At 34.5% G+C, this 24,267-nt stretch overlaps 1 protein-coding gene across 1 annotated transcript in view; it reads right to left on the bottom strand.

The window, feature by feature from the left end:
- LOC149789283 (A disintegrin and metalloproteinase with thrombospondin motifs 9-like) overlaps positions 1 to 24,267 on the bottom strand; it is a 343,799-nt gene that overhangs the window by 53,002 nt on the left and 266,530 nt on the right. The window contains exon 29 of the mRNA XM_089975475.1: positions 2,517 to 2,681. Coding sequence (XP_089831601.1) covers positions 2,517 to 2,681 — 165 coding nt within the window. The remainder of the gene's footprint in view (positions 1 to 2,516; positions 2,682 to 24,267) is intronic.

Here is a 24,267-nt window from a genome sequence, read left to right as displayed (position 1 = left end):
CTCATACAGCATAGTGACAAAGTGCAGCACGCTATAAATAGAACACCTGTTACCTAGCCTTACTGCATACGCATAGGCCTGCCTGTGAATTGTTAAGCAATGTAGCGGTGTTACATTTAACAACAGTTTTAACCATTTTACATTTTTGGTACACATCTATTATATGTGGAAAAATTTAAGAATAAAGTCCGATTGTTATAGCTGTGTAATTATTTTTCACGGAAGAATATTTTATGTGCTTTAAAATCGAGAGAGAACTCATTCACCGTCATGTCAGTAAGGCCACATGACCAACCGTAGCTGCCATTTCCCATACTCGAAATTTACATGTTTTTCGTCTGCGTCTACATCACTAAGTCATCTGAATTTGATAAATCAATAAAAACTAATTGCTGCTTACATAAATATCACAGCCTTTACCTAAGTTATTGAATCTTTCGTGGTTGTGATTCTAATTGTGAAAACTTCGTAAGTACTGAATGAAATCCTGCCTGTGAACTGTTAAGCAATGTAGTGTATGTTACGTTTAACAGCAATTTTAACCATTTTACATTTTTGGTACACATATATTATATGTGGAAAAATTTAAGAGTAAAGTCCGATTGTTATAGCTGTGTAATTATTTTTCACAGAAGAATTTTTTTATGTGCTTCAAAATCTTGAGAGAACTTGTTCACCGTCATGTCAGTGAGGCCGCGTGACCAACCGTAGCTGCCATTTCCGATACTCGAAATTTACAAGGTTTTCGTGTGCGTCTATATCACTAAGTCATCTGAATTTGATAATTTATAAAAACTAACTGCTGCCTACATCAATATTAGAGACTTTACCTAATTTATTGAATCTTTCATGGTTGTTATTCTAATCGTTAAAACTTTGTACGTACTGAATGAAATCCGCAGCTGCCATTTTGGAAAGTGGAGATTACAACCCAGTTACTTTAAATAGCAGATATCGACCAGTGCATGAATAGCGACCACGTGATCTGACGTAAATGTCATTTGCAAAAATGAATGTAGTATCTAATAGGGGGATTTTCCCCAAAGGTGGCGCTACGAAAACTAGCTCAAAATGGCTGATGTTTACAGCAGGCGTCAAAAGGCGCTTCCATGCGAATCTCATAGAGGCGTCAAAAGGTGCTTCCATGCAAATGGAGTAGGGGCGTCCAAAGACGCTTGTATGAGGTAAAGGGATAATACTGCCAAACCCACATTTACGTCACCTCGCTATTAACGCAATCCAATTATTTTGGACCCCAATTATTATGTTATTGCAAAGTTACACTGTAAATACTTGTACCCACAAAAATAGTGAATTCACAGTATTGGATATTTTAGATACTCAAAATACCTGCAATAAAGGACCACCTCTCTTTACAGACCACTCTTCTGAATGGTCTCTTTAAGATAGGTTCCAGTGAATAATAAGAGTAGTTTTGAGATGATATATTCCTCCACTCTCCCATGTGCATGCACGTGCATGTGTGTGTATGTGAGTGTGCGTGCATGTGTGCCTAGCACTGGGTCATCATGCTGCAGACATTTTGCATGATATCCCACCCAGTCACATTATCCTGACACCACGCTGATGGGTCCTAACACTAACCTCTTAATGCTTAGCACCTAGCAATACAGCTGCTAGTACCATTTTTATGAGTCTTTGGTATGATTTGGCTGGGGTTCAAACCCATGGCCTCCAGCACCCCCAATTCTGCAAAGACTACTACTAAAAGTACCCTATGGTAAACAAATCTTAATTTTATAATACTTATCATTGTACCCTATGGTCAAGCACTCTCATTCTTATACTATTTATGAAAGTATGATATTGTCCAGCTTTCTCAATTTTATGCTACTTGTGATAGTATCCTATTTTTCAGTACTCCTAATTTGATGCTACTTTGATAATATCCGATTTTGTCCAGAACTCCTAATTTTGTACTATTTATGATCGTGAACATGATAGTGAACTATAATCTAGCATTCTCAATTTTATACTGTTTATGATAGTACCCTATGGTCCAGTACTCGCATTTTATATCCTACTTGTGCAACACTGTGTTGCCATGGTAAAATAAAAACTGTTGAATGAAAAAAATTCAAAATTCAATGAATATAGATACCTGTATACAACTTGCTTGACAAGTGTACCTTAGTTTGGTTGCAATATCTTGAATGGTTTGAGTTGTGTGCTGAAAGGAAACCTTTTATTGACAGACAGACAGACAGACAAATCTCAGGTCCTGTTTTCATGAAATGTCTGAGGTGAGATGTAACTTGGTTTCTGACTCCAAATAATGAAAGCTTATTCTTAAGAAATAAGAACAAAATAATTCCAGTATTAAATATTTTTAACTACAGACTTTACTTATATCTGCATTTTTTAAAAAGATTTTATTGCATATCAAATTTATTTTTTAAAGTATATACTCACACTGAGAATTTTACCAACAAGTGGTCTAATAACAAACAACCATTTACAGCAATCAAGGGAGACAAAACTTATTGCCCACTCACTTTGCTCCATGGCTTGGCAAACCACTCTGGACAGCTGACCATCTTACACTGTTTGGTATTACGTGGTTTCTTGTCCAGGCAATCAGAAGAAGGGTGGGTGTTTCCAATCTCATCCACACACAGCACCTCTCTCTGACACTGGCCTCGACCACAAGTCACACTGCACTGAAATGAGATGAGGAAAATATTTTGAAACCATGGAGTCCTAAAATTGTTTAAATTGTTTTTTAAAACAGGCAATATCAACAAGTTTTCAAATGTTATTTGAATTTGGCAGGCTAAAACATTTATCTCAGTATAAAGCAATAAGGAATTTTATATTTTTATTTTTATGTATCATTATAATGTATCATTATAAACCTATATTAAACAGATTTATTGCTGCTTCTTCAGAAGTATTAAGATAGAGTTGTTTCCCTTTGCCCATTGGCTAAGTTCTACAGCATTCATGTATTGCATTTACAGGACTTGTGGTACAAACTCAGCTCACATTGTAAACCTATGCAAACACCATGATATTAAAGTTCAATAACTTTAAATTTCTGAATGCTCATGATCAAAGCTAATTTGATCAGTATTGACATCCTGACAACTTCCGTGAAAAGAAAACCATATGAGCTATGGCATTCTGGATCTACATGTGCTTGAATCATGTTTTCAATTACACACCAAAAAGTCAGCTGCTAATTTCTGTGATAAATTTCCAAACACAAGTCTCAAAGAGGGCTGAAATTCCATCAATAAAGCAGTGTCTCCATGTGTATTTTTAAGTTACAGGGCCAGATCAAGTCAAGTGTTTGGGGGAGGGTTCAAAAATTTCACAAGGACCCACTTTCTTCAAAAATGAATACAAACAATGCTAAAATTTCAAGTGACAAGAAGTGACTATGTTTTTGTGGGCGTGTATGATTTTGTTTTGTATTGTGTTTTTAGTAAAGAAAACTAGGAAACCACCCTGATCCAGCTCCGAGTTATAACTAGGAAAAGCTCACAAAAGATTCTTTTTACTAAAATCTTACTTTCTTTATCAACCAATCTGATCAGCCAAATCGATATATATTCTATTTTATGTTCACCTGTTTCTAGAATGGTTCCCATTCTTTCATATCACTCTTGCATACACAAATACATATGGTTTTTTATAAACCTTGCCAACAATGGGGAAAAAAATGCCCCAACTTGCATCATAGGAGGTAAAAATTTAAATATGTGCTATCTCAGCTGTTACATGGGTTGGTGGCCCTGATATAGTCCTATGCTATAGCCAATGCTGTAACTGATTTATATTTATAAAGAACACACCCTATCTGCACCTTGCAAGACCTATAGAGTCAAAACCACAGAGGATCTATTTTTGTTGTTTATAGAAAGATGTCCTTTATATGGAGGTTCAACATGTAGTATAATTAAGAAAATAATTACATAAATACCATAAATACTGGGATATTAGGTCAAAATGCAAACAAAAAGACCCAGATCTGCCAGCACATAATGCACCAGCAGAGCTGGGCTTATGGAGATATTTAAGATTAATCAGTAGAACAAACAATACAGAACCTGATCCACCAGCTTATTACATGCCAACAGATCTGTATCTATAATGTTTACAGTTGGATCAAATATGAACATATGTAATGCTGTCCATGATGAGCCTATGTCCTATATATTTGTTTATGGAGGTGTCTGTTCATAAGAAGCTCTATCTATTGTATAAAGAACTTAATGCAATGCATTGAAATGAATGTTTTATGTACCACTGCAAATGCATGATCACATCAATACAAAGGAAATATTAAGAAAAAAGTATATATCAGGAAGTAAAAATTCACCAAATATGATATGGATGACCTGTTGAATGCCATGAAACTGAAAAGCAAAACCCAACATCAAAATGGAACCATAACAGCATATATTTCTTGGACAATGATGAAAATCAAACTGGAACTATGTCTTCATAATGTAAATCTATGCACCTAATTTGGTTTCAGTTCATGATGACCTTCAAGAGTTACTAAGTGGAAACAAAACTTTTCTGAGCATAACACTGAAGCAATCTGAAGTGAATTCACTGACATAGGACTTTCATGATTTTTTTTAATATTCTTTTCTTCCACAAACATGCTGTAATTTAATTATATTGAGGTTCTCCAATTACGTCTTGTATTTAGATATGATATCTTGCTCAGAAAGTGACAAGCATTTACGGCCTAATGTTTTCAAATGGAAATAATCCTAAATACACTTCACATGCTTACAATGATGCAGATACTAAAAAATACAAAAGCATCTTTACTTGGGGTTGATTTACATCGATATCCTGGAGCTACTTCCTTGTCCAAGCATTTATCATCTTCAGCACAAGTTCCAAAAATAATTCCTTTACTGTTCATAGTATTACATATATCCATTTATTCTTTTAAAAATGTGGATGATAAAAGCAAAGCCAGACAATATTTATGACTATTATGATAAGATGGCACCTACATTTTCCATCCAAGTTCATTGGAATTGTTTCACAAAGAGTATAATATAGGTTTATAGGTTAAAATGCAGGATTCAACCTTTATGGCTATTTAATCATGGATTCAAAACAGACTTTCAAAGCATGAAATGTATTAAAGTACATGGGTACAAGAAGAAAAAAAAAGTTATATTTTATCTGGAGTTTAGTTACTATATCAACCAATGTATACTTGTACCAGTCTGCATTCAGCATAGACTCTGGAGCCCTGCAATCACATTATATATTCGATGTTCAGGTCCAACTCTGTTTATTCTTTCAATTCTTTAAAACACAGTGTAGACCCTCATTTTTTGTTAGATTTGGGTCTATGTTAGTTGCATTTGTATCAGACTGTTGAATTTATCCTCGATGTAAGCAACATCTCATGTGAAGGATATGAACTGTGTTATCACGGGCCAAAACACTAAAGAACAAGAGTCTCATGAAGTGTCTGACACTCCACAATCAAAAAGAATTTCCAAGAATTCAAAGATAGTACCATTTCTTCTTTTTAACTTTTTAATATATATATATATATATATATATATAGAGAGAGAGAGAGAGAGAGAGAGAGAGAGAGAGAGAGAGAGAGAGAGAGAGAAAGGGGGGGAGTGGCAGATTCACTGACATATTGCAATCAAAGTCAGAATGTGGTACATGAAGACAGATATAAAATTAATATGCTACATGAATTAAGAAAATATTAAAGGAATCATGAAATAATGCAATTCAGACAGGGTGCTCCTACAAAATGTTGCATAAGTGAAAAAGTTATGAAGCCCCTTAATCCCCATAACTAAAAGAACATGACTTTAATACCAAAAAGAATTCATGTAAAAGTGCTATCAACACTTCCACGGATCTTCATCACATTTCAAGCAATAAATACAAGTAGATATGGTCTATAAGCATATTCAAAAGCATATATGAAGGCTTAAATCTGTCTTCATAATGTGCTAATTGCCTTAATTTATAAATATATAAAAACTCCAATAACTTATCCAAATTAGAGCAAATCTGGCTACTAGCCAAAAGACATGACGAAACTTCGTGCATTAAAGTTGTTTTAAATCAAAACGTTCTTTTTCTTGCATAATAAAAAGGAATAAAGATAAAATATGAAATGATATGGAGTTAATGTCGCAATTAGGGAAAACTTTCCAGTTCATGTAACAGAATGTGAAACTGGTTTTCACTGATACTGGAAGTTCATGACAATTACTGCATTTCTGCTATCATTTATTTTTTTTATTGACATGTGTGATATTTCACTTTGTGGGTAAAAATTTCACTGACTTTTGGACCATCTCACTGACTCATTCTTTGAGTTCAATTTCTCACAAAAATAATAGGGTGATACATTGAACCAAAGACAATACCTTGCATGTGTTTTCATACAAAGTTGTATATCTCAGTAAATCCAGAGTACCTTCAGGACTTATTCAGGCCTTTTTCAACGCAATACCAGTTGAACTCAATATCACATGGAAAACTTCTAGTACCAAAACCAAGAAGAAAGCAATTTAAAAAGTTTTCAATACTCTGGTACACTTCTGTGGAATAAGCTTCCACTACATGTAAAATCTGCTGAAAATATTAGAGCATTTAAGAAAAGATATCATGAGCATGTATGCGTTTCTAATAGATAATGGAATTTGGTATTTTAATACTAAACATGTTAAAATCAACACTAATTATAGCTATCTTCATATAATGTGCATTGTTATACTTTTCTTTAGAGGGCCTCAAGGGAGAATAGTCCTTGACTAATGAGTCACCCTCTATAAATAAAGTATTATTGTTATTATTATTATTATTATTATTATTATTATTATTAAATCTGAAGATGGAATGTAACAAGGATCAGAAACTACCTTATTTATGCAAGTTAAAAATTAACCCACTAGAGAAATGGTTTGCATAATATTGGAAACAAAAGTCTGGTCACACAGAATTAGCTCAAATCAAAGAACAAATCTGTCATATCTTAAAGTCTGGTAGACTAATTGTATTAGGAAGAAGGAACAACTTGATTTTAATCAAATCAAATCGTATGAAAGTCTTTCAGAAATATTCAATTGACAGATTTGTTTTTCATACTATAGTCGGGCCCCGAGTGGCCGAGTGGTCTAAAGCGCTCTCCGTTACGGATCACTGCCATCTCACCTCTGTCTGTGTAGGTTCGAGTCTTGGATTCAGCCAATGTGGGTATGTGAGAAAGCTTGCCAGTAGCTTCTCGAGGGTCAGTGGTTCTTTCCGGGGATTTCCTGGGTTCTTCCTCCACCACTAATACTGGCTGCCATGTATAGCCTATCTTGTGCTGAAAAATGGCGTTAAACCCTACAACAACAACAACAACAACATACTATAGTCACCCCAAAAACTAAACACATGTGAACAGATAAAAAGTATTATTTTGATATGTGAAATGTATAGATAGGTACTTAACATCTGGGTCAACTTTGTGGTTACTTGTCTCTTGTTGAACAGTAAAAGAAATACATGGGTGTTGGAACTGCTCATTTCAAGGCATGGGAATTTACTAAAGAAGCACTGTGGCCAATGGGCTGACATCATGTAAATTCCTAATGTGATATAAACTTGGCAATCATCACTGGCCTGGTTGTATCAGTGTATTTCTTGAAAGATGACCACATTTCATATGAATGTTCTGAACCAGTATTTATAAAACATAACAATGAAGTGTGTTAACACTGCTTTAAAGAAGTAATACTGCAACCCATCCAGTAGGATATTTATCATCCCCACTGTTCTGCACTAAGACCTAAAAATACATTTTTCACCTGTTTGTCTGTATAAAGTTTCTATAAAGTTGACATCTCCTTTAGACCTTTCACCAACATCAAGAACTTTAGTGCTAAATGTGCTTCATTTTTACAACACACACACCTGCAAAGACTGCATGCTCACATCTGCAGTTTTATTACACACCCATTTAATCTTATGGGTCTGATTCAGTAATTGATATAGATATTCAATCATTAATTCCATACTGCACACCCAGAATGAAAATATTTAGGTGCAGTTTTCTTCAATGATGTCCTTGCATCGATATTCTGAAATGCACGAAAATGAACACCTGTAGGATTCCATTTCCTTTTGTATTCCATTCAAGTTGTAAATATAAATATTTGGAAAACATGTATAAGAATGCATGTAAATAAACCTGAGTGCATGTTTTGTTACAAATCAGGGGTGAGAACTCATTTGATATGGCATATAAATACATCTTAGATTGAGAGCCACAATGTATCCCTACATCAGACCAAATTCGTTTTTTTCCGCTAACTTGGGACAAAATACACTTGCAGTTTTGTGTATATCAGAAGTGCCAGTAAATCAGGGTTCGCTTTATTTGCTTGCAGTCTTAAATATAATGAAATATTGCTGGGTCCATACAGTTTGGGATTTATAAGTTTCAAGAACTTTTTTAAGGTATGTGTAATAAGGTAAAAGGACTGAGAATTCGTGCTAGGTTATGGGATGATATACAGATTTTTTTCTTCATTTTTTAATATATTTCCAAAGTGAGAAACATAATTATATCTGATTTATTTTACTGCACTTTGTGTGTGTGTGTGTTTGTGTGTGTGTGTGTGTGTGTGTGTGCGCATGTGTGTGTGTGTTTTGTAACAATGGAGCAGATTTAGCACTGAAGTTCTTGATGCTGGTAACACATATTTGGTTTAGAATACTGCCTGTTTTGGGGCCCCATGTGGAAAGTGGTCTTAGGTGCTTGTTCTTTCAGAACACCAACATCTCACCTGTCTGAGTGGGTTTAAATCTCACGCTTGGCCAATGTGGGTATGTGATCAAATCTGCTAGTAGCATCCTATGGGTTGGTGGTTCTTTTCCAAGGATTTTTCAGAATTCTTCCTCTAAAAGATATATTGGCTGCCTTGCAAATCTTATCATGTGCTGAAAAATTGCATTAAACCCAAAACAACCTCATTATACAGGCTGCTTCTGATGACATCAGTGCAGATAGTTTTCTGTTTCAATCAATGTGAAGGATCTAAAATGACTGCATATTATGCCAGTAAGATTTGATCATCCACTAAGAATATTCGGAAGCTTTCACGCCTGTGATTTTATCATCTTAAAATTCAAGCACTTTCAAGATTTTTTTGACCAATATGAACCATGGTGTTGATACTGTCATATGCATGCACATTTAGCACAAACGGGTCTGATTTAACAGCAACTTGCTGCAGGGTTTATACTCCCAACCCCAGGAACAAGTTCATTCTGGACAAATGCATTAGGTCACCAGGATTTTTATATTTTGGATGATGTTACTTATCAAAATGTGGAAACAGGGTTGTGAGACTTAGAAAAACAATATTTTTTAGGGTTATGGCCAAAAAGGTTGGGACAACTGCTATACACAAACATACAGAGGAAAAGTGTCCTGTTGCCACCTCAGCATAATAATTTCAATATTTGTCACAGAGTAGGATGGTCATAGAAAGCTCCACTACATGGTTAATGGAGATCTCTCCACCTTATCAACTCCTCCAGAGATAAAATAAAATATACAGACCAAACTTTAAGGGCTGACTGGATTTTATTTTAGCTTTATACCAAATATATGATTAGTGTTAATATTTCTGGCAGATGGACTACAATAACTCTGAATAAGAACAGGGTTGCAAGTGGGCCTGAGCCTTAACTCAGGCATGTTAACATATGTCCTTCAGCTACATGAAAGGAGTAGATGACCCAAGACATCTGGATCAATAGGATGCTTTCTGTTGATATTTTCTCTAATGCAGTTGATTGCATCTGTTTAAAAAAATTATTTGAAGGATTCACTATTTTTATACCCTCATCCATATTTGACTGCAAATCAATATCGTTTGCAAAAACTTTGAAGATCTTCATGCCAGGAAGATTCCTGTCAAATTAGGTTCAGTTGTTTGAAGAAGTCATGTCAAAGTTCATTTTATACAATTAAAAGCCTTTCATGCATTGATGTTTTCTTAGAAATCGGGTCAAGCTCTGTTTAGCAGTTTTTAAGAAGCAATCTTGGCAAGGTTTAAAATTTAAAATTTGGAAGCCATTTGTTACAGGATGTTTTCAAACTCTGCTAGGAAGAATCTGCAAGTCATTTTTTTGTTGTTGCTGTAGTCATTATGGCCATGATTTGTATCAAATCAAACGTCCTTCATGCCAGAATGCTTTGTATCATATTTGATCCATTTTGTCGAACTGCTTTTGTGACAACCTATTAAAAACTTTTGTTCTGTTTTTATAAATGGTAGCAATATTTGATGATTGTCATTATTTTTATAAAACTGATAACCCTTCATTCCAAGATGATCTGTGTCAAGTTTGGCTGAAATTTGTCCAGTGATTTTTGTAAGTTTAAAAGAAAATGTTGATTGAATGTAGACTGACAGAAAACACACAATGGACACTGGGCCGTAACACATGCTCACTTGGATTTATGGCCAGGTGAAGTAAAAGAATTTATAGGATTTTTTTTTACACATCTGCAATAAAATCTCGAGGCATCAGTGAAATTTGATCCTTATGAACACAATTTTTATAAAGACAATAATAACCAAAAAGATCATCTTCACTATATGTGGTTGCTTCATACAATGAAACATTTTTTTTTAAATTCATTTTTTTTTCCTCCACCATAACCTTTACCTTGAAGGTAAGAAACCCAAGATACAGAGATACTGCTAGGATTGAACATAAAGTGGGGAGCTACCCCCTTGTCACAGAAAATGTGTGGGGTTGGAAACAGAAAGGGGAAGGAGGAAACAATCAATATTTACAGTTAATTGTCTTTCACAATCTTTTAAAGATATTGCCCCTTAGTTGTATAAGCATTAATCTGCTGAGTGTTTCTGTGCTTAATCTGTGTCTTATCTGTGCATGAATACAGTAATATGCTGTGATTCTCCCTTCATAGTCTGCTGTCTGAATGGGCATGTACATAGCTAGCTTAGCCAACTAGAACAAGTTGGGAAGCTGTTCTTTATGCTTGTTATTTACAATTTTCTACAGCTCACAGGTATTGTCTTTGGATACTTCTACTCCAAAATAGGATTTTTCACTAACATAAGCTCTGATAACATTTCACTTTCTGAAATCATTAGTTTGCTGACTATTATGCCTGATTTCTTATGTGCTACATACTGCAGTATTAGGGTTTGGAGTCCATCCAAATACCATAGTGTCCTCTTTATGACTGAGATATTTTGATCAAATAAATATCTTTACTTTTCAATGGTACATGTATTCTGCCTTTTCTGCATTTCATTTTAAAATACCACTGAATGAGGGGTTGACCATATGTTTTTGTTCATCCAGCATGTACATCTGACTCATGTTCAGCATAATATTTGGGCTCAAAATGACTCACTATTATCTTCACAAATACTTTCCCAACTACAATATTCTGATATAGTCCACAATATAAAAATAATTGTCATCACTATCATCAACAATCATATGTAAAATTAAAACATTGTCTGAAGATGAACCATGTTGGGAATCAGCCATTTTTTGTTCTTGGTAGCCTGTATTTTCAACATGCATTTGTAAAACTTCCTTGATGTAAGGTTCAAACTATGACAGAAGGCTTGTTCCAGAGCCCAACATGCCAATATGTTGCCTACCTGTCATGACAAGTGCTACAATACCTCTATCAGTGGCTTGACTTATTAAATGACAAGCACTTTAAGGGTTAACAGTTAAATAAAACTATACTGCGCATAGTACATTTTTATATGCATAAGGTTAAACTAATTTGCCCAAATTCTGCTCTCTATGTGAACAAAATCATACAAATTTTGCATGATTCCCACATTCGCACACCCTGGCAGCATCTCTGAACATATCTCAAAACACATCTTCCAGTGAGAATATACAAGTATACCAAGTTTTACCTTTAAATCTCAAAAGACTAAATTTATAAAGCAAATGGGAAAACAAGGCAAAAACTTGAAATATTGAGACATGACCTAGACAATCAAGACAGAACCCCAACGTGGCATGTGACACCTTCTTATAAGTATGTAACTATAAAAATGGTTATTTCCCTTCACTTCATACAGTTCTCAAATTATGCATCAGACAGGAAAGCATGATGAAAAATTAACATTAAAGATTAACCCCTTGTCATGATGTACAAGTATACCACATTTTATTCCCTAACATCAAACAAATTAAAACCCATAGAGCAGAAGGAAAGGTGTGATTGATAGCTTCAAATATAGAGCTGTGACCTTGACCCTTGAAGACAGGACCCCTAATGTGGTATCTGACACTTTCTAATGATGTATTAGCATACAAAGTTTCATCCTTTATTCTCAAACAGCTTTAAAGCTATTGAGCTTCAGTTAAACTATGACATTTTGGAAATCTAAATAAGCTATCCCCTGCTTTTCCAAAAAAGATAAAGGAGAATAATCTTCAAAATTTCTACATTTTTTAACAAAGATGATTACAGTTAATACCAATAGTTTATTTAATAGTTTATTTATCTGCATCATCTTTTGCATATAGTAATGGTGACTGGCACATATGCAGCAAACAAGGTCCCCATGCTGCTACCCTTTCTGGTGCATAACCAATATATAGGAAGTCTAGAAAACCACCTACAATAACCCCATCTTGACTGTACTACAGACACTACAACATTACACTCATTGCCCTGATCATGGATCTCTGCCAACCCTCTCAAAGACAAGGATTCAGCAAAAACATTGGTGAAACTGCCGCTGCTGATGTTCTTTGGCTGATGCTGTTACCAAAGCCCACACTGAGATCAGCCCATCACAACTAGAACAGTATCAGCAGCAGTAGCATCAGTTTCAGCATCAGCAGCAGAAGCTCTATCTGTCTGGACACCTAATTATGACATTAAACAGCAAATTTACATTCCTCCCTGTTCACTTACACACTCTTCTGACGTCAACAGGAACTGTTCTCTAATACCATGCATATCCTATCACCCCTCATGAAGGTTCATATTTATCTTCTCTGAAAAGAAAAACCTGGACTGCCAGAAATGTGTTAACTGCCCAAAGAGGTCTACAATTTTCATCCCGTATCAAGAGCCAGTACTTTTAACTGTAATTTTGTACACAATATCATAGTTGTGTGCTTATGGCCTATACAACAGCATACAATACACAATCCTTTATATGGTACTGACCTTGAGATGGAGCGATTGGATGAATGCATTCAATATGCATACAAAAATGTATGATTCTTTGATCTGTGTTTGGAGTGTTACAAAAGGTGGGATACTGATACTTCTGAGATTAAAGGCATCTTGTGCTAATATTGCCACCCTTAGTAAAATATTCCTGTGATCTTGGATTAAAGTTGGGTGTAACCATTGTGTTTTTGATGAAGAAGGAAACCCCTGTATTAGTGTACCTTCTGTACATCAATCAGCTATATCCAATTAAACATGAAACTCTTTATTCAACATTGTTTTAACAAAAAACATCAAAGGAACACTTCAGGTGTCTAAATTTTATATCTGAATGACATCATCTTTTTCAGCTAATGGCACCCACCATACTACTTTTCCAGTCCGAATTAAAATTCTTCCTACATAGTCCCATGTTATAAATGTTTCAACTATTTAAAGTAGTAAGATTTTATTGATTTCTGTCACCAGAACATATTATTTCAAATAATTTCTAGTTTGATAATAATAATAATAATAATAATAATAATAATAGTGATAATAATTTCAATTTCTAGAAGAAGAAAAAAACTGCATGCCAGTGTCATGATTCTGGCTGCTTACAATCTTCCAGACATTAAGGTCCAATAAAAAGAAGACAAAAAAAAAAATTCAACCCAAAAACCAAGACACAATATTCAACTCATGCTGAAATCTCCATTATTATTATTATTATTAGTAGTAGTAGTAGTAGTGGTAGTAGTAGTAGTAGTAGTATTGAAAATCAAACTTTTTCAAAATGTATGTCATGGTGCACATTTTGTCGTCAAATAGTTTTGAGGCCATGATGTATTTCTGGAGATATATTTCAGACTGCACTGTCTACGTGGATCTCTTTAATTTCCTATAAAGCCTTCTAGTCAGCTTTGTTGTCATCTAAGGTTTCAGAATTAATACTTTAACTTCAATGTTGATTCCCATCCCTCCACTACAAGGTTAGGTCACACTGTAATTTGAGAATTTGGGGGCTGGAAGTTAACGTCAAGGCCATGGCTTTCAAAATCTACTATGACGACAATATTCTCAATCAAGCTAATATAAGGACTTTCTTGACATGACAAGAGTCAAACTCAAAATTTTAGAAACATAAAACTTGGTAAAGGAAAACAGTTGTGCTATTATTGCTGTCTTATTCCATCATCCTAATACTTTTAGGAGATTCATTGAAATCTGTCAAAATTGATACCTTCACATTTAAGACAATACTCATCACAGAACACATAAACCCCTCTTCTTGCAATTGTTTATTTAACTTCATTACAAAAGACACTTGTCTACAACTGGCTAAATTGCATCATCTCATAAATGTCCTATTTAATTTGATTTGGTGAGGTTTAATGCCATTTTTCATTTTTCAGCACATGAGAGGCTATATATGGCAGCCAGTATATTTGCTATTTAGACAGCTTTCAGGTTTCACTGTGCACACACACACACACACACACACATACACATACATATATATATATATATATATATATATATATATATATATATATATATATATATATATATATTAGGGCATAACCGATTAGCATTTTTCTACTGATTTCCGATTCCGGATTTTGGGCATGAAATTTTTCTGATTCCGGATACGATTCAGTTAATCGGAAATGCTAAATTAAAAGGTTTTTCAAATTAACTTTTTAAACCATGTTACACACGTTTTGCATATCACACCGATGTCACAAGGGGAAGGATATGGCAGGACTATAGCAAAATGCAACAAAGTTCAAAGCCACAAAGAATCCATGAAATTTTTTATTTTTTTGCCAGTTCCGACCCATTCTTTGTTCAACAATTAGTTGATCTTGCCGCCAGGCTTTTATTTTCCCGCCTTAATCATTTATGTCGGCAAGCGGCCAGTTCCATCCTGTACTTTATTCAACAATTAGTTGATCTTGCCGCCATGCTTTAATGTCGCGGTCAAATAAAAATAAAACAGGCTTTTGTTTGGTCCTATAAAGTTGGCCTCTTGTGGAATCATTTTCTTTTAATACCTCATTAGCATGTGTCAATGTATTCAATATTATGCCTTCATTATTGAGGATGTTGACATAAACGGGTAGGACTGTATTATATATTTTAATAAATTTAAATCTTTCGGTCTAACTCAAGTATTATCGTTTCACCCTGTTGTGTTGACCATATTGGACTTTTCTGACTTCTTATTTAACTTTATTAACGCACTATTGAATGACACGCAGTGTTAGACACGGTGCTATAGAAATTCAACTTTATTATTTTTATTATCCGAATCGGTCGTTCCTGCCTTGTCCGATTCCGATTAATCGGAAGTTCATACTATCCGGTGGAATCCGATTTCCGGATCAAAAGTCGGTTATGCCCTAATATATATATATACACACATACACACACACATATATATATATATATATATATATATATATATATATATATATATATATATATATATATATATATATATGTGTGTGTGTGGATAACAATCTCACTGATCATAGGTATGGTTGATTAAACCACTGTTGATCACTCAGGATAATTAATAACTAGTAAACAACAATCATTTGCTCATACTTGTATAACAGAAATATTATTTAGAATGATTAGTTAATTAGACTTTTTCAATAATAATTTTAATAGTTCATTAATCCTCAATGCATGTGACAGAAAATCAATGCCTTGGTGATATGTGAGTACATCAGCTTGAACATAAACTAATACATCTCTAGAAACTGTCATACAGCACTCTGTATCTCTTAACAGCAAGTTGTTCTATGCTGGTCATTCCTTGAAGAAAGCCACCATCTGCTTCACACAATCATTCATTAAACTGTTTATGAAAAATTTCCGCATGGACAGCTGCACTGAAAAAGGAACTGTAGCCCATAATGCCATCCTACGAATGTGTTAGTAGTATGGGCTTGTCCATCCACAGTATCTCCTTGATTACATGAATGAACTGAAAGAAGTGTTGGGTCATGGATGTTGCCTCATATGCATCAACAGCAGTCCTGCATGAATGTGTGTTCAAAATAGCTTAAAGGTTGCCGGCCATACTCCAACATTTTCCTATTTACATCAGATTTGCATTACATGATTAAAAATAGTTATACTCGCACAAAAAGAACAAAAAAATTATCAAGTGTAAAGAAGAAATAATAATTTAATTACTCGAAATAGATGTATACAATGCTGTTACTTTCCCTTCAGTACGATTTCCCACCTACAGAGGACGCCAACCAGAAATGACGTACATTTATCCCTACAAGACGAAGTACATGCTTCTTGCTGTCAAAAAATAAAACTATAAACTATGGATAGGGGATATTTAGATGAAACTAATGAAAACTAATTTACTGTTAAGCCTTATATCGGTATGTGTGCACGACGCACTAACATTGTGTCGCTTTCAAAACTGTTCCATTGTTTCAATTTATTTTTAAAGTTCCCATTAATACAGGTAAAAAGAATCAATGCTGGCTTCCCTGTGTCAGCAGACTTTATTAAAAAATGATGAAAAAAATCGACACACTTTAAGAATCCAAAGGAACCAAACTTGACTTCTTTTTGTCAGCCAACTTCAGAAGAAACAATCGGCACACTAAAATGATACCAAAGTCAAGTTTCCGGGGTTGGTTTTGCATTGTAAAAAAATAACCTATGTATTTGATATCCTGTCAGTAAGTTTAAACAATGAGTTTATTGCTCCCTGCCAACTGGCTTTATCACCCAGGCTTCTATTTGTTTGCCATATGTAATCATAATTGATGTTTGCAGGGCAAATAGTATACACAATAATAACTTGCTTTAATATTACTTCTGGAACCCATGCTAGCAAAAAGATTATCATTTGCACTCGCATTGAATGTATTTTAAAATAATGATTTTTTTTATCTGCAAGATACCGACTTATAGTTAACCGGGATACAATACAATCTGGGTCAGTTTGCAATAAGTAACTTATCATGCGTAAATGGCAGGTGCCTTCAAGCAATCGGGTGATACTTTCGTCTCATTTGCGGTTTTGTTATTTGACATAAGCGACACACTACACTAAGGATGCACACACAAGCCGTCATCTGCTGCATATACGAAGTTCGTGGATATATATTTAAAAAAAATAATTTTCACATGATGAAAAAAGAAGGAATACATGATAACAATGCAAGGTTAATTTCTTTCATTTTATTTTCAAACAAATGTATGTTTATCAATTTATTTTGTACCGTGAGTGGAAGGGGGGGCACAAATTAAACACAACATTATTTCCTTTCTAATTTGTATGGAATAATGGAGCAAATATGATTGACAATATGGACCAGTAATGACAAGCTTTCAATTTACGCGCACACACACTAAGACAAATTGAAAAATAAAAACAAACAATAAAATTAACTGGTAAGAGCTTCATAGTACAGCAACTAAATACTGACAAAATGCTCAACATTACTCTCTCTCTCTCTTGTGTGTAATCTAGTATGTATTGCATGCAGCTGAGTTATAAAGTGAAGCCTAAAATTACGTATATTTGTTATAATATCTCATGTACACTACCTTAGCAAAATGTATACGTATTATGTAGAATATTATATGTTACATAGTTTTGTTTTATAAATAATTATTGATAATTTGACCAAAGACTTAAATTGAGAATGTCGTTGTGCAGATGCATATATCTTTTAGCATAAAATATATATATAAATCTTTTAATTAGAACAAGCAAGATATGTCAGTTTGTGTTTTCTCTCATAAATATGTACATTACGAAGTATGATTATTTTCTTTCAAAGAATATCAAAATAGTTTGTTTAAATTTAGTTTTTTTTCTTCCTAAAACCTATCTTACATAGCATCTACATTTTTGTTGAAGAAAAAGAACGTACAAACTATTGCTAAGTTTGGCCGAATTGTATTTCGAGTTGGGCCGAATTGTCTTTGGGCCAAATTGACTATAATCCAACATAAATGATACAACTTCCCCATCCCTCCCCTATTTGATCCCACAGATTAAATCCACTTTTTTCTGGTAAACATGGTTTTTTGGAAAAAGAAAGACCGCTTTTTCATATCATCACTCTTTTGGTTACATCCGTATGCAACACAGTGCACCATATTTGCTGTACAAAAGCACGATCGTACGCTACATCACATAGACATTTATATGGGGAAATTAAGCACTTGAATGGCTAGGTTGAATAGAAGGGATAAATGTACGTCATATCCGGTTTTGGCATGAGGAAACTACCGATTGTTTATGGAGATTGCCAAACAATTTTTTCATTTTATGAAGAATAGTTTTAAGTCTAATTAAACATTTTTATGGTGTGCATACATAACCAATGCATTTTGTTTATAACTATAATAATATCACACGTTTGTACAATATAGGTGGCCAGTGACCTTTAAGAGATCATAATGAGATCTGATCAAACTTCATATAATCAAAAGTACCTGCGATCGACTGTCCTTGTGATCAACAGGTTATGACCAAGCAACCTGTGATGAAACATCTGGATATTATAATATTTTCCTACACAATGAGCTCAGACATGACAAAAGAAAAAGAAGATGGAGATAAAGAAATACCAATTTGACTTCAAATGCAACTACAATCTATGAATTCATGTTGGCTTATGAAAAGTTTTGTTTTAACAAATATATTTCACCATTTCCCAGAGGTTTGCTATAAGCACAAGTTCTATTATATATTCAATCTCCATTCATTTTGCCTGCCAGCATTACAGCACTAGCAGTATCAGAGACTGTAGATGGGATAGCCTGTTTCTCTGACATACAACAATAAATAATGATCCTCCCTGTGGTTTTGGATAAAGAGGTTCTATGGCCTAGTGCCTGAGTTCTAGCCCTAGATGCTCATCATACAACCATTCATCTTAATGAGGACATAATCTAACCCCCTGATAATGAACCAACACTTAATTCATCCCTGTTATGATATTGCTACCTGTCAGATGCTAAAACAAGGCCACAAGATATACTTACAATGAGAATTTGAAGAATTTTTTTCATTACAGTAGTACAGTAAAATCTGTCTTAGTTGACACATCCACACAAAGAATATACTAGTTCATAAAACACATTTAATAATCCATTTTCTTCACTTTCTTAATAGATTTAAATTACATAAAACAGACACTTGTAATTAAGGATGTAGTTGTCATGTGTGACCATTTCAGACAAGTTTCTTTACAAGTCCATTTCATATAGGTTTCTATGTAGTTGTGTACAAATCTGAACATAAACATTGAACATTCATCTTTTATTACATGCCACTACCAGGGCCCTGAGGGGCCGAGTGGTCTAAAGCGCTCTCCATTACGGATCACTGCCATCTCACCTCTGTCTGTGTGGGTTCGAGTCTCGGATTTGGCTAATGTGGGCATGTGAGAAAGCTTGCCAGTAGCTTCTTGTGGGTCTGTGGTTCTTTCCGAGGTTTTCCTGGGTTCTTCCTCCACCATTAATACTGGCCACCATGTATAGCCTATCGTGTGCTCAAAAATGGCATTAAACCCTACAACAGCAACAACAACATGCCACTACCCTTACACAAACTAGCCAGGTGAATTCCTTCTGAGCTAAATTATCATGCATGTAATGAAATTTAAAGTAAACCATTATCAACATTGCTCTTCCTATTTAATATATGGTAACATGTTGGCTTTCTAGTGTTTGAAATGGAAGTGTTGCTGCTATTAATTTTCTTCCACACGATAATCAGGCACTACTATCCTTGTCTTACAAGAATTCAAAGTCATGTCCATGCTATAATAAACAATATGGATTTGGGTGACCACACCTGGATTTTATTTACAAACTCTGGATTTTCTACAAAGTTAGTGGATTCCGTGTCATGACTTAGATATATGTACCTTAAAAATGGGTCCAACTGCAAAGAAACAACATATTGTGCCATCACTTAATGGGCTGGAAGATCTGAGTCTATGCTGCTTGTTAGGATAATCAGTAAAAAATAAACAACAAAGACCCTGATCTGCTGGTGCATTACAAGATGGCAAATCAGAGTGTGTTGTTTGCAGTTAGACACAACTTATAACCATGTATATATGGGTAGTAATGCTTCAAGTGGATATTTCCACAAACTTTGGATATTCCACTGACCATGGAATGGTGTAGAAATGGGAATTACGTTCATTTTTTAATCACCTGCAAAATGTATGAAACTTTATTTTCTTCCCTGCTGCAAATGAGTACACAAATTTTACAATTATCTACCAACAATTTATAATGACTGACCTTACACAGATGATAAATTGGAGTTCAGGTAGCATGTGAAGATACATTTTTCAGGATACACCTAATTCATGCTGCTACATAATACAGTGTAGTAACTGTTTGCATTTTAGGATTTTTTAATGTGTATTTTTTGTTGAAATTAGTGGATTTTTCATCTAGTCCTTTTGGAAACCATGGATTCAAAATAAGGAAAGACTTGTGCATTTCTCTTTTTATGATAATATAAGAGATCCTAATAAAGTAAATCAGTCCAAGATGCTGCTGCTTTGATGCTCATAAATAAGCTGCACTGAGAAAAAAAAAAGATAGTATCGTACAGTACCAGTCACAGGTGGGACATAACAAGAATTCTCTGGTATGCTGTATCTCATCTTTTCTGCAAGAGAATAATCAAATTCTATCCAAAGTCATTAGAGCAAAAATGTAACAATCTGTGACTTCCTTTTATGCTTGTAGCAAGTAGCATTATTAAGTTTTTTGACTACACAGTCAACAGTAATAGAAAAATGAGCTAAATGCAAAAACCTGACATAATCCATGACGCATTACAAGTCATTTTGACCTCCTTTTGCCTGTGATGAGCAGTATCCTCTGAAATGAATACACTCATTAAGTTTAATAACTGCATTCAATAGTGCCAGAGAAACTGAGCTAAACGAAAAACTTGAAAATGATCCCTATGCCAACTACAATGACAATGCCATTCAAAAGTTATGCTTCAATGAGGATACAAAACCTTGTCCCCAGTATACAAAGGTCTGATTTGTATATCAAAACAGAAGACAAAACAATGGCTGTTTACTGGAGTCCCTGGTATAATGAAGTTTGATTTTGGCTATTTTATGAGTCAGCAGTACTAAGAGGTTTGATTTTGACTGTTTATAATAAATGTCCATAGCATTCAAAGATATGATCTGGCTGAAATAATGGTGTCCCAAGTATGAAGAGATTTGACTTGTTATATCAGAACAGCATCACTGGGACAAAAAATATGTGACCAGTCTGCAGAGTAATCCAGACTCGGGAGAATTAAACTGCACAGACTACAGACATAACATTAATTCATTAAAAGCACTTATTGCCCCCTCCATCAATCCATTACCACCCAATAAATTGTACAATCTGTCTAAAGCAGAACATGAGGTAGAGAATATACTGCAGATAATTACAACCTGATAGTACAACAATGGACATAATGGTCTGCAACACTAAATTAATTTTTGTACACCTATACAACCAGTACTTTTGCCTGACATCATCAGAAACTATACAAAACCCAACAAATCTGTAAAAGTTTCATGCAGAACAATGCAAACAAGCAATGCATTTATAGCTGGGAAGGCATGTATGGCTTGGATCAAAGCCCATGTGCTAGCGAACCGTTTATCAATAAACAAAAGTAGCTGTGATTAAACCATGAATGATACACAAAATCTGTCAAGATGGTTTCTGAGGGCAAAAATCATGGAAAGAAATTCTAAAAAAAATACCATGATATGTTCAATACTGTATATCAGCCTGAAAATTTTTTAAAGCAAACATTCTGCACATTCAGATATCTATTCCAGGCTAATGATAAGTTACAAGGAAAAATGTACAGGTGGACCACCTATAAAGATACTAAGTAGATGCTTCAAAGTCATTAGGTTCTAAAGAAATATAAGATTTTATTTCATCTGATCATCTTCAGATGTAAGAAGAAAAGAACTCATCATGATCCAAATCAATGTTCAAATTTTAATTTAAATTCACTTTAAGCTTACTATCCAATCAGACCAAACAACTTGCCTAATGTTTTCTGCACTGCATAGATATTTGTCAGGTGGTCTCGAACTGATGTGAATACAAGAAACTAAAGGAAATACTGAAAGGGCAACCACATACCCATGCTCATTCAAAAAAAGAGTGATCAAACCCATGAATGCAGTATTTTTGCAAAAGTTTGTGTGCTATCCCTGGTCTATTCAGGTTCTAACCAAAATAGGCTTTATCTCAAATTATTTAAATTTTTCTAACGATTCTTATCATCCTGCACATTATGCCATGGAAATCTATTCCCCAGCCATTCATCCCTATTAGGCAAGGCAAAAAGGTATAACATAGGGCTTCCTCCTGGTGCCCAGCACACACCACAGATGTGCTGATATCATGACTAGTCAGTTGAGGGACATGTGTTCAGTAAAATCACAGCTGATAAGGAGGAGTACTTGGATGTTCCTGGGTATATCTAAAAAAAAATACATAAAGGTCAAATGGAAACCTGTTACTGATAAATGTTGTGATTATAAGCCACAGTATGAGGGTCCTGAAGTAAATTACAATTCATCAATCACACATTTAAGTACACCTCTATCTAATACAGTGTACCAATGGCAGCAGACTGCAAAATAATGCTGGATAAGCAGTTCTGGGATTAGCCAATCACAGGTGTCCCTTCCTTGCAATAGACCTCATTAGCTCATTAATATTGATAGTATGGATGTATCATGTTTCAATTGGGGTCAAAGGTCACCCAAAACAAGTTTTAAAAAATTAAGAAGACAAGGTGGTTGCCAAATTGTCTGGCAACCCCCTTGCCTATGATTGGTACATTTCACAACCTCCAAGATCTACTCAAACCAGGTGAAAAAACAACATGAACAGACATAAATGAACTGGATTTGTACACATAAACCAGAGTTTAACAGACATGTCTTAAAATCTCTAGAGCTTTGAGGCTCCACAGTGGGGTTTTGAAGCCTCTCTGCTAATAATGTAGATTAGCACAATATCCAATGATTTTCATTCAAAACATCGAATATACAGATATAATCATCTTATGTACCTAAAACAAGATAATATATGTGTACTATTGACATTTTAAAACTAGAATGACTTACAAATATTGAATCTAAACCAATTACCGTGTATAATAAAGCATACGCCCTAGACAACAAGAATTATTATATACTTCATAAACAGTTCCATAAGTTTCACATTGCTACTGGTAAAGATCCAGCGGTATTGACTGCAGTTAGGTAGAAATTTTCACAGCTTACTTATATTGTAAACATAATTTTGGATATACTGTAGTTAAATTAAAGTGGCAGTGGAAATGTGGAAAGCTGATGGCCACTAGATGCTAACAATTACTGTTACACTTTCTACATGACACTAAATGCCAACAATTACTGTTACACTTTCTACATGACACCAGATGCCAACAATTTCTGTTACACTTTCTATCTGACACCAGATGCCAACAATTTCTGTTACACTTTCTGCCTGACACCAGATGCCAACAATTTCTGTTATACTTTCTACCTGACATGAGATGCCAACAATTTCTGTTACACTTTCTACCTGACATCAGATGCCAACAATTACTGTTACACTTTGTACGACACCAGATGCTAACAATTACTGATACACTTTCTACGCGACACCAGATGCCAGCAATTACTGTTACACTTTCTACCTGACACCAGATGCCAACAATTACTGTTACACTTTCTGACACCAGATGCCAACAATTACTGTTACACTTTCTACTTGACACCAGTGCTGAAAAATCACTAGCTCTTATCCAAATAAATAAATGTAATATACAAATTAATAATGAAAATATGAATACATCAACAGATATAAATTACAAGGAGAAAAACAAAATTAAAAATAATTAATAACAGTGAAAATGGACAGCTAGTGAAACAATGAACACAAGTTTTTGTTCAACTGTGTTATTCCCATAACAGAATGATATAATAAATGGT

This window comes from Sinohyriopsis cumingii, chromosome 11 (assembly GCF_028554795.1).
Source record: "Sinohyriopsis cumingii isolate HCF-2022 chromosome 11, ASM2855479v2, whole genome shotgun sequence".
Taxonomy (NCBI): Eukaryota; Metazoa; Mollusca; class Bivalvia; order Unionida; family Unionidae; genus Sinohyriopsis; species Sinohyriopsis cumingii.
Note: the sequence above shows the minus strand (reverse complement) of the source record. Positions and strands in the feature narration are given on the sequence as shown.